General features: G+C 32.1%; 1 protein-coding gene across 4 annotated transcripts in view; it reads left to right on the top strand.

Annotated features, from left to right (window-relative positions):
• Positions 1–14521, top strand: part of LOC130902070 (calcium-binding mitochondrial carrier protein Aralar1) — a 68926-nt gene that overhangs the window by 14238 nt on the left and 40167 nt on the right. For 3 of the 4 annotated variants that reach the window (XM_057813876.1, XM_057813880.1, XM_057813878.1), the window contains exon 2: positions 7197–7512. In XM_057813876.1, the coding sequence (XP_057669859.1) occupies positions 7197–7512 (316 nt within the window). Of the gene's footprint in view, positions 1–5652; positions 5846–7196; positions 7513–14521 lie in introns of those variants that run through there. The other variant, XM_057813879.1, reaches the window with a different exon arrangement.

Raw genomic sequence — 14521 nt, forward strand, 5'->3', positions numbered from 1 at the left:
TTTTTTATATTTATTTTAATATAGGGTGTTTTTAATATTATATTTGATTCAATATAATAGTTGTTGTGGAGTTTGTGTGTTCTTGTGATAAATGACCTTATGAAGTAACTCAGATAAAGGATTGAAAGGTAGTAGTATGTTTATTGTATCATTATATCATTAAATTGAAAATTGATGGGATATTAATACCCAAGTTAAGACAAATATATGTTAAAGAAGTAAATAAAAGTCAATTATTATTGATGACATAATCATATTTACGACTACTATTTGCTTTTTTTATAAATAACAAAGTAAATTATAAAATTTCAATTGGATTTTGTCCAGGTTTTCAACTAAATTTTTTTGGTGTAATAAATAACAATTCGTTATAATTACTGTTGTGAGAATAAAAATAGTAAAAATATTTTTTATTCTATTTAACTGAAACTTCAATTGATACACTGTATTCAATTCTCATTGATAGTGAAGTAGTTCCAAGAAAATTATCATTTCTGAAAATTACAATTGTGTTATACTAGCCTCCAATCTTTGTTAAATTACTATTGGAAGCTTTCTATATTTTCTAAAAAATGTTATTTATGCAACAAGTGAAAAAAAGTTACTTTACTCACGAGTTTCATAGAAAAATTTTGCTCTGTCCGTAGACTTGAAAAATTCGACGAAACAATTTTTATTTTGAAATAATAATATTAAAAGTAGAACTGTGAGCATTATTAATTTGAAGTGAAGAAGAAGTTACATTACTATTGGTACTTGAATTAGAAACATTTAACAATTTCAAAGAAATAACATCGTCTATAGTTGCATTTGTACTTATTGGATTGTTGGTAGGATCGTGAACATATACAATGTTGCTTGAAGTCGAACTAGTTGCTCCCGTTAAAATAAATTTTCACTGCGGAATCCATTTTGTTTTTTATTGAGTCTACGTAAGGTCTATGTAACACTCTGCAACTGTGTTGGATGTCCACTCACCGTGCTTCTTTAGTTGAATTATGTCACCACCGGAATCCACTAATAGAAACGCTGAAGAGCTTCGAAACGTATGCCCAGTGTAGTTTTTTGGATTAGGTAAATTCAAATATGTGCGATAAGCGAGGGAATTTTTGAAAAGTTATTGATACCTACAACTTGGGTTTTACATTTTCCATTTCTATACTGCAAAAAGAAATAATCTGTTTTGACATTTGTGGGTCCTTGGTTTTTATCTTTTTTATAAATTTTCATCAAGTTTAATCTATTGTCAGATATTTCACCAATAATAGTAAATCGACGATGAGTCTTTGTATCAGGTACTGTGATAATTAAAACATTTCCGATATTGTTAATATCCTCACACTTCATTTTATATAATGCCGCCCTCCGCAGACTTATTGCGATTTCGAATATTAATTCAACCTGAAAGACGTTACAAATAATATCTAAACTTTCATTAAAATTTATTGCTGTTATACCTTATGCGTAAGATAATGATCGTCTGGAGCTTGCAACAGAAACTTATTAATTTCTTCACGGGCAAATGTTTTAGATTTTTTAGGTCTATAGCCGACTGATTTATTTTCCAAATATGCAATGAGTTTCGAGTATTTACAGATATCTACTTCGTTATTTACCATTAGGATGCATTTCAGTTTTGAATAAGTCGACCAAAGTGTTGAAGACTTCCACATTTTGGATTTAGTTTCAAAGTAAGCTGGTAACACTCTTTAGCTGTCTATGCCATTTTTTGTACGCCTCTCCATAAAAGAATTATAGTCCTTTAAATACTGTTCCCTGAATTTCTCGGGAGAAGATTCATAGTCGCTGCAGATGCCGATTCAACAACATGTTCTGGTGCGCAGTTCAAACTTTCTTAAATATTTACTCTTCATCACTAATAATAATACTACACTCCTTTTAATTAGATCCAAAACTGATTTTCTTGAACGAATATCAAGAAATAAAAGTGTGACAGTTTATCGGAAAAACGAATTGACATGAGAAAGAAAGCGTTCAGAGCCCACTATTTTCATTAAACAATTTTATAATTGTGTTAAAAAATGACACATTACGGCACTTCTTTTAATGCAAAAGCGTGAAAAAATGAACAACTACGGTACTTTTTTTCACGCTCTTTGACCGATTCAGAAAGTACATTCTTTATTAATGCAAATGAATGGAAAAAAACATGAATATTTTAACGGACGTAGAAAAAATATTTTAATCACTCAATGAAAGTAAAACAAAGTAAATCTAAAATGATATTCAGATCTGGTTGATATACGGTCTTGTCTAGTATAGTTTTTCCATTTATTCTTGGGTAGTCATACAATTGGACGAAATTATGCATAAGTAGATCAAGCGCATTTCTGTGAAATTTATGTTAAAAAATCTGCTTCATCTATCTAATAGCATACTACAAGGGCGTTCTGTTTTAATGTCAACTGATATCTTTTTATATCTCGTTCGATTTTATGTCTGAATAAAACTGAAAATGAGAATAAAAAATTACAAAAGAAAATTATTTCTTTTCATAAATCGAAATAAAATATTCTAGGTATATATTCAGACATGCGTATAAGTATAAAGCTTTAGTTTCATAAAATGGCTAAATTGTGCAGAGGTTAAACCCATGTTTATATTATGAGGACTGATCCTTTTCCTCGACTCCTATTTCATGTATAAATAAAACTATAATGTATCATAACGTCACATATTAATACGTATCGTGTATATATCAACCATAAGCTTGAACGTGTTGAAATTTCCAAAAGTAGAAATCCGAATTTTAGAGAATCACATCTAACTATTAAAATGGATCGTATCGAGCAACGCGTGATGATTTAAGAGAGTTGACTCCAACACAAATTCACAAATACATATGTGCAGTAAGTCATTGGTTTGTAGAGGTTGATATTTTAAATGATATATTTGTCAATTTTTTTATTGTAAGAGGATCAGTCCCCGTAGTACCATGTTCGACACAATATTACTAAATCTCTAGATGGTTGCTACTGAAGACAAGTTACTGCCTTTAGCATTAGCAGTAGATTTATTGTCTTGACACGTCGTGCGTTTACTAACATGAAATGGGACGAAAGCCATCATTAGTCAATATATTTACGACTGGTTCAAATGTTTTAGCGGCTACAAGGAAACGATTGAGGATGAGTCACAGTCTGATTGGCCTTTGACAAGCGGAACTATAGACATGATTGACCCAGTACGAATCATATCGGCGATTGTTAGCACCATCGTCTATGAAGATTTGGATAAGAGGAAGATAAGTTTCTGATTTGTGTCGCACATGCTGACAGACGATCTGAAAGAAAAACTGAAGAAAGCTACTGGAGAATTTTACCATGTGTGATCGGAAATCATCCTTTCTGCGAACCATCGGCACTGCGGATGAGACCTGGTGAAAGCAGTTCGATCCGGATTGCAACCGGCAATCGGTGGAATGGTATTCATCGTTTCCCCAGCGACCTAAAATGTATGGCAATGAAAAATATAAGCTCAAGACACTGCTGATCACTTTCATCAATAATGATGGAATCATTCATCAGTATTTGTTCCTGTGGATTAAACCTTGAACTGCTTATTCTACGAAGAAGACGAGAACAATACGATAACGCACCCAATTCTTGGTTCAATGTAACGTAATTTTTCTCGATCGTTTGCCTCACTCCTTTGACTTGGCACCTGCAGATTTCTTTCTGTTCCTCCGCATCATAGACATCTTGAAAAGGGCACGTTTTGGGGAAGTGTCATCTAAAGGCGTATGAGATCCGTTCTGCGAGGGATTACGTTGGAGATCAGGAAAGATAGTTTATTTGTGTCTTCTATTATGATTCTATTCTAATACCATTAAACGAACTTCTTAGTCACTTCTCTTCTAACTCCATACTTAGATTTACACGTAAAAGCTGGATATTATCTAATCAGTGGCAGAACGAGGTCCAGACTGGGAATTAAAATGCGTGAGAAGAGTCGTAAGTAAAAAAGGATTGAATAAGAAAAATCCAATAACAGAACAATACGAGTTTAAGTGGTAGCAATAAAAATTCTGAAAATCTACATAACTCGCTAACTTATAAGTTTACGCAGTACATAAAATATTCCTATAAAGTTTTGTTTAACATTAGGACTTTTTCAAATATAAAAAAAATAATAACTTTTGTTTTGTTAATATTAAATGGTATTTAAGCATTAATAATGATCGGTTTCATATTACATTTAAAAGAAGCTTTTAATTTAAAATTGCCATTAAATTAAGTCGCGCGTTTCATAATTGCTATTTAGCCTAAATGCTCTTTAAATTTGAAGGTAAAGTCAGAAATTAATTTACTTTAGCACATTAAAGTCTCTTAGCGCCAAACGTCGAATGCAAACATGTTTGAATTCTAAGCTGACCCAGACCTCTTCTTAATAAGATAAAAATTAAATGTATGGCATTATGACTAAATATCATGCTATGTTAGGTTAGAGTTCAAATTCATCCGAAGACGAATAATATTTGGGTATAGAAAAAACAATTTGGAATTTTTCGAACGATTTCAAATTACTAATCCCACATTTACGATATGATTAAAGTAAATTCGGGATGAATCGAACAGCCAATTTTTGAGAAGGCAGTTTGAGGAAGGACACTTTGGAAGTCATCTTCTAGTGGCTGGCGTAGTGACTTGGTAGAAATAAAAAATTTTTATCAATCATAAAAACATCTTCACTTCTACGTTTCATTTTCTAACTACACATATTGGAAAATGATAGATTATTGTCATTAACGTCTTAGAGAAGCCTTTAATTAAAAACGCTTACAAATCGGCTATGGGATCACTTCACTTCAACAACTAGGTTAAAGGGCCCTTTAATCTAAAAAACCTTCAGTTATGGTGCCTGGTGGGTTTATGGAACTGGCTGTAAAAACTGTATAAATATTAGTTGATAGCAGTACTTTTTTTATTGAATGAAGTTTGGAATGTGAAATTAACTTGCAAAATTTAATCAATAAATCTGTTTCCTGCGAAACATTATAATGCAAAGAAATCTTTTGATAAAAACACGCACACATAACACACGTCTAAAACAAAAATTAATATAAAACTAAAAACTACAATGATACACTAATACTATTATCACTTAGTACCTCCATAGTATTATCTAAATTCCACATTCTACTTTTTGCTGTACATGTTCAATACTTCTTTGCCACTTTACAAGTGTAATATTGATTATGGCGCATTTAAAAAGTTTCTTATGTCGTAAAAATAGGGAAAGTGAGTTAGAATATAAAACCATATACCTGCCGAATGCTGGATACTACATCTCAGGCATTGAAACATAATTGATAGAACAAAAACACTCACTAAGCTGAACCCGCGACGTTTTCTTTAAAATTTATTAGAGACACGTAAAACGTACATACTTTGTTTTTCATAAAATAATTCATCGCATTTTTTATCACACCTCTTACAGTATTTTGTGGAATATCTATAGTTGAATAGAACTGTTTTCTAAGTGATTACATCAAATTATTTTGATTAATCTATAAATTTTTCATTAATAATGAATACCTGTTATTCTATCCTATCGTAGAAAGAATGATGTTACTGGAAATTCAGGTATTATTCTGTACTTCAATTAAGGTTACAAAAAAAAAATAATAACAGAAAAGTCCATGCGTGATAAATGACCACATTAAAATGTGGTTAGGATTTTGATCTATCGCGTTGATAATCAGTAATTAATTTTAAATCAGTTCACACTTTACACAGCAGTTTACTGTAGGTCTTAGCTTTTACTTTGTTGAATCATTGTATATTTTATTAATAGTTTTGTTTTAATGGAATTTTACACCGAGGTACGTATACATTTTGTTCTTTTAACTGTTTATAATTAACAATTTGACAATGATCGTTTTGAATGCATGAATCTGTAAACTCTTATCTGTAGGTTTGTTTTTTATAAAAGCATTTCTTTCGTTTATGTCGATATCACATTATTATATTGATAATGAAAGCAAATTAACGTGTATACCGTTTCTAGTTTGTATGTTTAGAAAAACAGTCAAAAGTATAAAATGTGCGAAAAAGGCAAAGAATGTATTAATTTGATATTTTGATCTATCAAAACTTAATGTTTCTGCTCTATTAAAAGTTAGGTAAGTTTAGTTTAGCTAAACTATAAATAGGTGATTTGAAAGTTATATTATATACTGCTATTTTGTGTATTTTGACGTAAGAAAATTCATTTTTTACTTACGTTAGCTAACTAAAATTCTTTGTGCGGCATTAGCAACGCACAACGCAGTCATGTTGAAAGAAGTGAGCCTGTAAAGAAAGTTCGATGATTCCCAGCTTATATGGCACTGCATACTAAACATTCTCTTTTTTGAAACACCATCAATTGTTTGGAATATTTCTTAGAATAAAATAATAATCTTTCTAATAGTGTAAGAAAATTTTCAAAAAAAAAAAGGATTGTGGATAAAGGATGGCATTCTGCTGGCGTTCAATGAGTTATTATTCACTCGGTGAGTGAAAGTAAACTTCACCCCGTGAATAACCTTCATTGTACACTCGTGACTAATATACTATTATCGACCTTTGGCTGGTTCCATAAAACTGGAATAGTAAATAATCTAATTTACTCAAAAATCGTTTAGTCGAACCAAGTAGTGTTTGACAGTTTATTGTAACAGATTAATATTGTTATGGATATTGTTTTTCCATTGCAGTCTTTGTTAGCTTTTGTCTTTTATTAGTCTTTGATTTATAAAATAAATATTCAAGAATTAAAAATTATAATTGATTGAAGATTTTGTAAAGAAATCTGAATATTGATTCTAAACAACGTATAGTATTTGCCGCATGAAAGGTACTTTTTGAAATACTTTATAATTTATAAAAACTAAAATACTATTAGAAATTAGTCTTTAACCAAGCAGAACTGCACTCTAGAAACTGAAAAGCGAAATAAAGAGGGGTTTCACCTCTCTGGGGAAACAGTATATAAAAACTCAGTTTCTTCAGTTTAATTACCTAAAAAAATATATCTTATATTGGAAGTATTACTCAACATATACAAGATTTTTATATTCACCTAAATAGGTGTCTTAGCTATATACATTTACCCTTAACTTTTAACAGGTATTTCTATTTTAAATTTTCATTTTTTTATATAGTTGTCTTATTTATACTTTCTATTTACAGGGAGGTGGATTTCTACGTCGAGCAAATGAATTTGCCTTGCACGAAGTTTTCGACAGATACGCATCCATCGAAAAAAATGGCGAAAAATTTATGACTGCAGAAGATTTTGTAATAAAATATTTGACTCTTTTAGATGATAAAAACTATAATAAAGACACTGTGCGGTTGCTAGCAGCAATTGTTGACACCAGTAAAGATGGGCTTATATCTTATTCGGAATTCCAAGCATTTGAGGGTCTGTTATGTTTCCCCGACGCTTTGTATAAAACAGCTTTTCAATTATTCGATACTAACGGAAATGGCATGGTTAGTTTTGGTAAGTACACAAATTCATATTATTTTTGTCGTCTGATTATTGTTTTATTTTCTATAAACTTAGTGAGTATTGAGAATTATGAATTTTTTTCCTAGGTACCAATATGTTCAATTTGTAGTTATTTCCATTTACATTAACCTTGTAGATAGTATAAATATCATAGTGTTATTTGTCTTTGTTTATTTTCTTTACAAAAAACTTCTCACTTTTGATGTCAGTTTTTTTACCGTATAACCAAATCAACAGCTTCTAGAAGGCTCTGTTGGAGCAACTAGACCTCTAGAATCATTCCTTTGTTAAAACATGGGTAAACCATCAATAAAATAGTCTTTTGAAACTTATCCAAAATACTGATAGTACAACTAATTTTTCTACAACAACAGTAAACGATGAACAATCTAGTGGTGATGGAACAGAACACTTTCTTTCAACAAATACGGTAGATTTTTTCAAGTTCGGCATCAAAACCTGTCATGATATCAGCATACTATTCGCCTGTTACGAGTGTTTTCCGGTGTTATTAATAATCCATAAAGGTTACACATTTGCAATCCAAAAAACCTGAGCCCTGAACTTTTCGCTGAAAAAACGGATTATGCTTTCTTGAGACCACGTTCCCCGGATGAAGTCGATTCTTTCAAATGTTTATTTGTGTCTGTTTCTGTACTGTGACATATCAACGGATATATATCCATTCGTTTGAATTTTTAATACGAGCCAGCTTTTGCTCAGTATTAAGCAAACCCGGCACCGACCTTCCAGATAGCTTCTTCAATTCTAACCTTTCATGCATAATATTGTATATTCTCTCACTTGAAATATTTACTACATTAGATAACAGTTGATTTGAAAAGTTTATAGGCTGGTATAAAAAATATTTTTTATAGAATTTGATTTGATTATTCAATATAGTTGCCTTTGAGGACGATACAACGGGTATAGCCGTCATACAATTTCCCGATTAAATTTTTTATAGTATGTAACATCTTTACCCTCAAAATAGTCTTTATTTTCAACTATAACTTCTTCAACGTCGGAAAATTTTTGTCCAGCGACTATTCTCTTGAGGTCTGAGAACATGAAAAAGCCGCTGGGGGCGAGGTCTAGAGAATACGATGGATCCGGAAGCAATTAGAAGCCCAATTTATGTAATTTGCCATCTTTTTGTTGATTTGTGATTCGATACCGCATTGTTTTGATAAAACAACTCTTTCTTCTTCTTCAGATGCGGCTGTTTTTCGCGATTTGGTCTTTCAAACCCTCCAATAACGCTACGTAATAGTGGCTGTTTGTAGTTGCCTTTTTTTACGATAGTTGATGAATCAACTATATCATTGCCGACTTTTGCATCTTTCCACGTTTTGAAATCGGTTCATCACGTGTAGTTGACTGAGGAATGGCTACAGATTTAAAATTATAGAGTCATATTTCATTGTTACATGTTAAATATGAATTCAGGTTTATCATGATTTAACAGTTCCAAACAATGCTCAGAATCATAAATTCGTTGTTGTTTTTGGTTGATTGTGAGCATGCGCGACAGCCATTTTAACAAAGATTTCGCATACCCAAATATTCATTCACAACATGTTCAACAAATTATTTTGCTATCTTTATGGTCTCGGTTATCTCAATTAACTTCACTTTACGGTTATCGCTAAGTTTAAGCACTGAATATTAACAATACAAGAAAAATCACTCTCGTCGGAATGATAGAAGTCGGACTTTTATATTACTCTTGAAGTTTTGTTCCGACATTTTCATGACAACTAAATCAATTAAAATTCTCAAAAAATAGTACGTATTTCTAATTGACATATTCTACATATTACTAATTCAGATCTCCAGAGCATTTAGAATTAGAGTATGTTTTATGCATTAAAAAATATATTCTCATCATTGAAATTATACAGTTAGTACAAGAATGATATAGAATAAATTTTTTCGATTGCCGTAATGTACAAAAAGGGATTTCCGTCCATATTTGAATACTCAAATAACAGTATTTCCTGGTGTTAACTTGAGAAGTTTGTTAACCAATTTTATAAAATTATAATCGTGATTTAAGGCTACATCATTAACATTGGAGCCCACTCGATTTATTTTTCCAACACTTTCAATTTATAAATATTTTATTCTCTGGAATATGTGCCCAATTTTTTGCTTGCAAACGATGTGGCGCATTACCACTTGAAGGACGTCCACAGGTATCATAATTTGGCAGGATCACTTGCGCCAATAATTCTTCAGCGATTTTTAAACGAAATTGGAGAATGCATGTTCGGGTTCCACTATTGACTTTATTATGTGGAGCCGCCATACTCAAAGTGTGTTCCGCGGAACCCTAAGGTTCCGCGAAACCCCTGTAGGGGTTCCGCAAGAATTTAGAACTCGATCGCCACCCAGCATAGTAAAGTAATTTCATTCTAACTTGAAACAGTGCATTTTACGAGGAGAGTTTAACATCACGCCGCTCTTCAATAAAACTTTATGGCAAACCTATTGCAAGTTCTTTACTCTCCCTGTACAAAATACGAGAGTCAGAAGATTAAAAAAATATATCTCTACAGTAGCCCAAATATTTATTCAGGGCGGCACGCGCCTAGATGAAAAGAATAGACTTAATACTTAAGTTTAAGGTGATTTATTTATGCTTTATGTCTCACCGATGAGATCCGCAAGCCGCTTTAGCCTTTGTCTTGATGAAAACCGACCGCCGATATCTACTTGTGAGCGCGCAGTCACTTTGATAAAAGCCGCCGCTGAGATTAGACGCTATAGTTGTAAACAAGCGACTTTTGGCTATATAACTTCAAAACAAGTCGAGATTGTTTACACCGCATTTTTTGTATCTCTATTTTTATTTCGGCTTTTTATTTATCAAAGGCGCCGACTCGAGTATTTTTAAGAATGTTCGAGATCGAGGCTAGGACTATAAAAGCGACGACCGCGCTTCGACACTCGAGTCAGTCGACGATTAGCGTTCGGAGCGATAAATACCTATTTGCTAGAAACGAAGTTTTTTTTGTTCTACCTCTGTATTCTGATTGTATCAGTTTTGTACATATCTTCTTTGGACTAAACTCTTCTACTCAGTAACGATCGTGCGTTAATTTGACCCCACCACCCTGACAAGTAATTATTAATAAAGAAGAATGGAACGTTGGCTTAAAGGTGTTAAACGTGTTGCAACAACATCTTCTAACGAAGCCGAATGTTCAAAAGCAGTACGCGCGGAGTGTATAGCAATTATCGATGATAATGATGCAACGACGTCAAGTTCCACGGTTTCAAAGGCGAAAAAAAGGAAGTATGATTAATCATATATCAGTTTCGGATTTGTTGATTCCAACGACTCACCTCTCTGCATGTTATATAGTAAACTGCTTCCTAATAGTTCCATGGCACCTGCCAAGTTGCGCCGACATTTAGAAACTGTACACCCCGAGTCTAAAGACAAGAATAGAGAATTTTTTGTACGTAAAAAAGAACAGTTATTGGAAAGTCAAAAAACTATGATGCAAGTAACCCAAACTATCAATGAAAAGGTCACAAAAGCATCATATTTAGTTAGCTATCGCATTGCACAAGAAGGTGAAGCGCACACCATCGCTGAGATTTTAATAAAACCATGTGTGTTAGACATAACAAAATGTATGCTCGATGAAAAATCTGCAAAGCATCTTTCTACTGTGCCACTATCAAATGATACTGTTTCACGTCGAATTCATGATCTGGCAAGCTACATCAAACAAGAGCTAGTTACACGTCTACAAAAAACACGATTCGTCTAGCAATGAAGCAAATGCCGTCAAACCTAAAATTAATAATGGATGAAGCGGTAAAAATTATTAATTTTATCAAATCACGACCACTACAATCCCGATTGTTCTCATTATTGTGTGAAGATTATGGTAGCAAACATAAAACACTGCTGCTCCATACAGAAGTGCGATGGCTGTCTCGGGGTAAAACTTTAACAAGGCTATTTGGACTTAAAGCCGAGTTACAAATGTTTCTTTCAGATACTTCTTTCAATTTGAAAGACCGTTTGTATGATTGGTTGTTCTTGGTTGTTCCGACTGTCTTTCATGGCGGATATCTTTCAAAAACTGAACGAATTAAATTTATCATTGAAAGGTAAACAGACAACAGTGATCCAGGCCTGTAACAAAATAACTGCCTTTAAAAGAAAATTAGATTTTTGGATTATTTGCATTAGTAAGAGAGAAATAGAAAGCTTTACGTTTCTCAGTGAGTTTGTTAGCGATAACGACTCAGAAATGTTTCAAGATGATGTATTTCAAAAATTGGTCCAATATCTCACTTCGATGCGCGCATCTTTTGAGAAGTATTTTCCCGAAGAACAGAATACAAAACTGAAACTGAATTCATGGATTCATAATCCTCTTTTACCCACCTTGCAAAAGCACGAAAGTATGTCAAATGAGATATATGAATCTCTTTTAGAAATGTCATCAGACACAAGTATGGAGTCATTGTTCAAAACGACATCTCTCAACGATTATTGGTGCAGAATCCGTGATGAATACCCAATGCTTGCCAAAATGGCTCTGAATATTCTTCTTCCATTTCCAACAACATATTTGTGCGAAACAGGATTCTCAACCTATGCAGCCACGAAAACAAAATACCGGAATAGACTGGACGCCGAACCTGATATGAGACTTCAACTGTCTTCTATCAAACCTGATATCAACCAATTAATGAAAAATAAAAAACAGTTTCATACCTCCCATTAGTTATTTTTTTTTCTTTTTTAATATCTTCTATTTCTATTATTATACTTGTTATGTAAGTAAGTAATAAGTATATGTTACATTCTACGTTTATTATGCTTATTAATAAAGAATATACTTTTAGAGACTATTGTTTTATTGTAGGGTTCCGTCAAGTATTTCGCTTTCCAGAAGGGTTCCGTCACTAAAAAAGTTTGAGAACCGCTGATGTAGAGCATGTGAATTGAAAATGTCTATTAGACGCCTCCCATACCTGTATTATATTCGACTACACATAGTGTTTTGATAATTTCGTCGAAATTGTCATCTTTCAGTTTTGAATGTTTTGTACTAAGCATGTATACATCCTCTTTATCTTTCCATCTTAGTGCTAATAAACCGTGGGATAATAATATTTTGGCTTCCTCATTTTTTAGTTTGAGGAAAGCACTCTTTTGGCATGTGTTTTCTGTTTATTTGTTCCAACTACTTTTGTATCTTGTTCTAGAAATTTTAAATATAATTGTGGAGACACTTTTAGAAATTCTCTCAGACGGCGGTATATCAGTACCCGGTATTTTATCTGAGCCAACATGGAATGTAAAACGAATACAATATACTGAAAAGACTCGCAAAGTTTATAAATTTTTATTGCAAATCTCGCGCGTTTCGATAAATATAGCTCAAACGTCCTTTGAACTTCATAAAGATTCATCTAGTGATATTGCGCTCTCGGAAGTATAAATATTGTTGAATGTTTTATTCAGGTATTCAACTAAATTCTATCATTTTTATCCAACTTTTCGTTTTCTATAAAGTGAACGAATCTTGTGATATCAAAAAACATATCCGGTGGCATAGTAGCTGCAAAAATTGGAGTATTTACATCTAATAGTTCGTTCTGACCAATATGAACTCAATTTAGATTTCTCTACTTGAGACATAAGAATACATAATGCAATATATCCTATCATTTAATCCACAGTTTTTGCACCTTGTTTCGCAATTATTTCACTGGTATATAAATTCGATTCTTCTACTATCATTCTGAAAAAGAATTGAATAAGAACTGTCGCTTGATAAAAGCAGCGTCCGTTTTGGACATACTGGTATTACTTCACTATCGTCATTCATTGTCGTTTCAATGATTTTCATTCTATAAATCACTGCAATCACTGTTCTCATATAGCTTATAGGCATCTTAAATAGAGTATCAAAAAAAGGGTTAAATATTTATAAGTGCAATTAACCTTATTTGTAACTGTAAGATATCAAAAACAAACGACAGGCAATTGTTTGCGATTAACGCCAACTGGCTGGAGTACCGCAAAAATCAACGCCTATTTCTCAAATCCCGATGACGAGTGGTGGCTTAAATATTTAACATCATCCATTTCCATAAGAACCACTTTTAAATAATTCCTTAGATAATAAGCACAAAAATTTTTCTCGGTTCTTAAATCGATTTCCCACATTAAAAAATGTTTAAATAATACTTGAAATTCCTTTTTATTAAGTTTACTCAACAATGAAAACAATTCTTTTTATAATAGTATTGAATTTACTCTATGTGTCATATTTATCTAACATATGACTGATGAAATAGAAATATTTTCATATGAATAAAGGGTCGGTAAGGAAAGGGACCAGTGTGTCAAAATAATATGTTCTCTATTAGATCGGATTCTGATACTTTGCACTGTATAGAATCCCGTGTTTGTCGCCAGAGTTAATCTATTAATCTAATCAATCTATAAGCTCTTCAACAGATTTTCACCATTTTGTTTTTTTTTTAAATCTTTAGATGCTGAAAAGTTTTTTTCCCTTTCTAATATTGCGATTTTTGGAGAAGAGTTAAAAATCGATCATTTTTTTCTAAATAAATCCGTTTTTTTTATTTCAAAAGCTAAATTTTAAAATATAAACATCTACTAAGTTTTATATCATATCATATATATAATAATAATAAACTTGATTTTTTTCACAATCGTCAACAACTATGATAATTTCAACTATCCAGTTGATACCAAACATTGTCATTTGTGGGTAAATTTGTGATACTAGTCGAAAACCATTTTTCATCACTTTAACAACATATATATCTCTTGTCCAAACATTTTTATTATTTCTCGTTAGTACCAGGAATTTATTATATTAACTTTGTGCTTTTGGAACACGATTTATGATTTTAATAAGAATTTCTACAAATATTTTATTCGTAAGATCAAAATCAACCGTCATAATTGTGGCCTTTTAAATTTTGATTTTAA

Source organism: Diorhabda carinulata, chromosome X, assembly GCF_026250575.1.
Source record: "Diorhabda carinulata isolate Delta chromosome X, icDioCari1.1, whole genome shotgun sequence".
Taxonomy (NCBI): Eukaryota; Metazoa; Arthropoda; class Insecta; order Coleoptera; family Chrysomelidae; genus Diorhabda; species Diorhabda carinulata.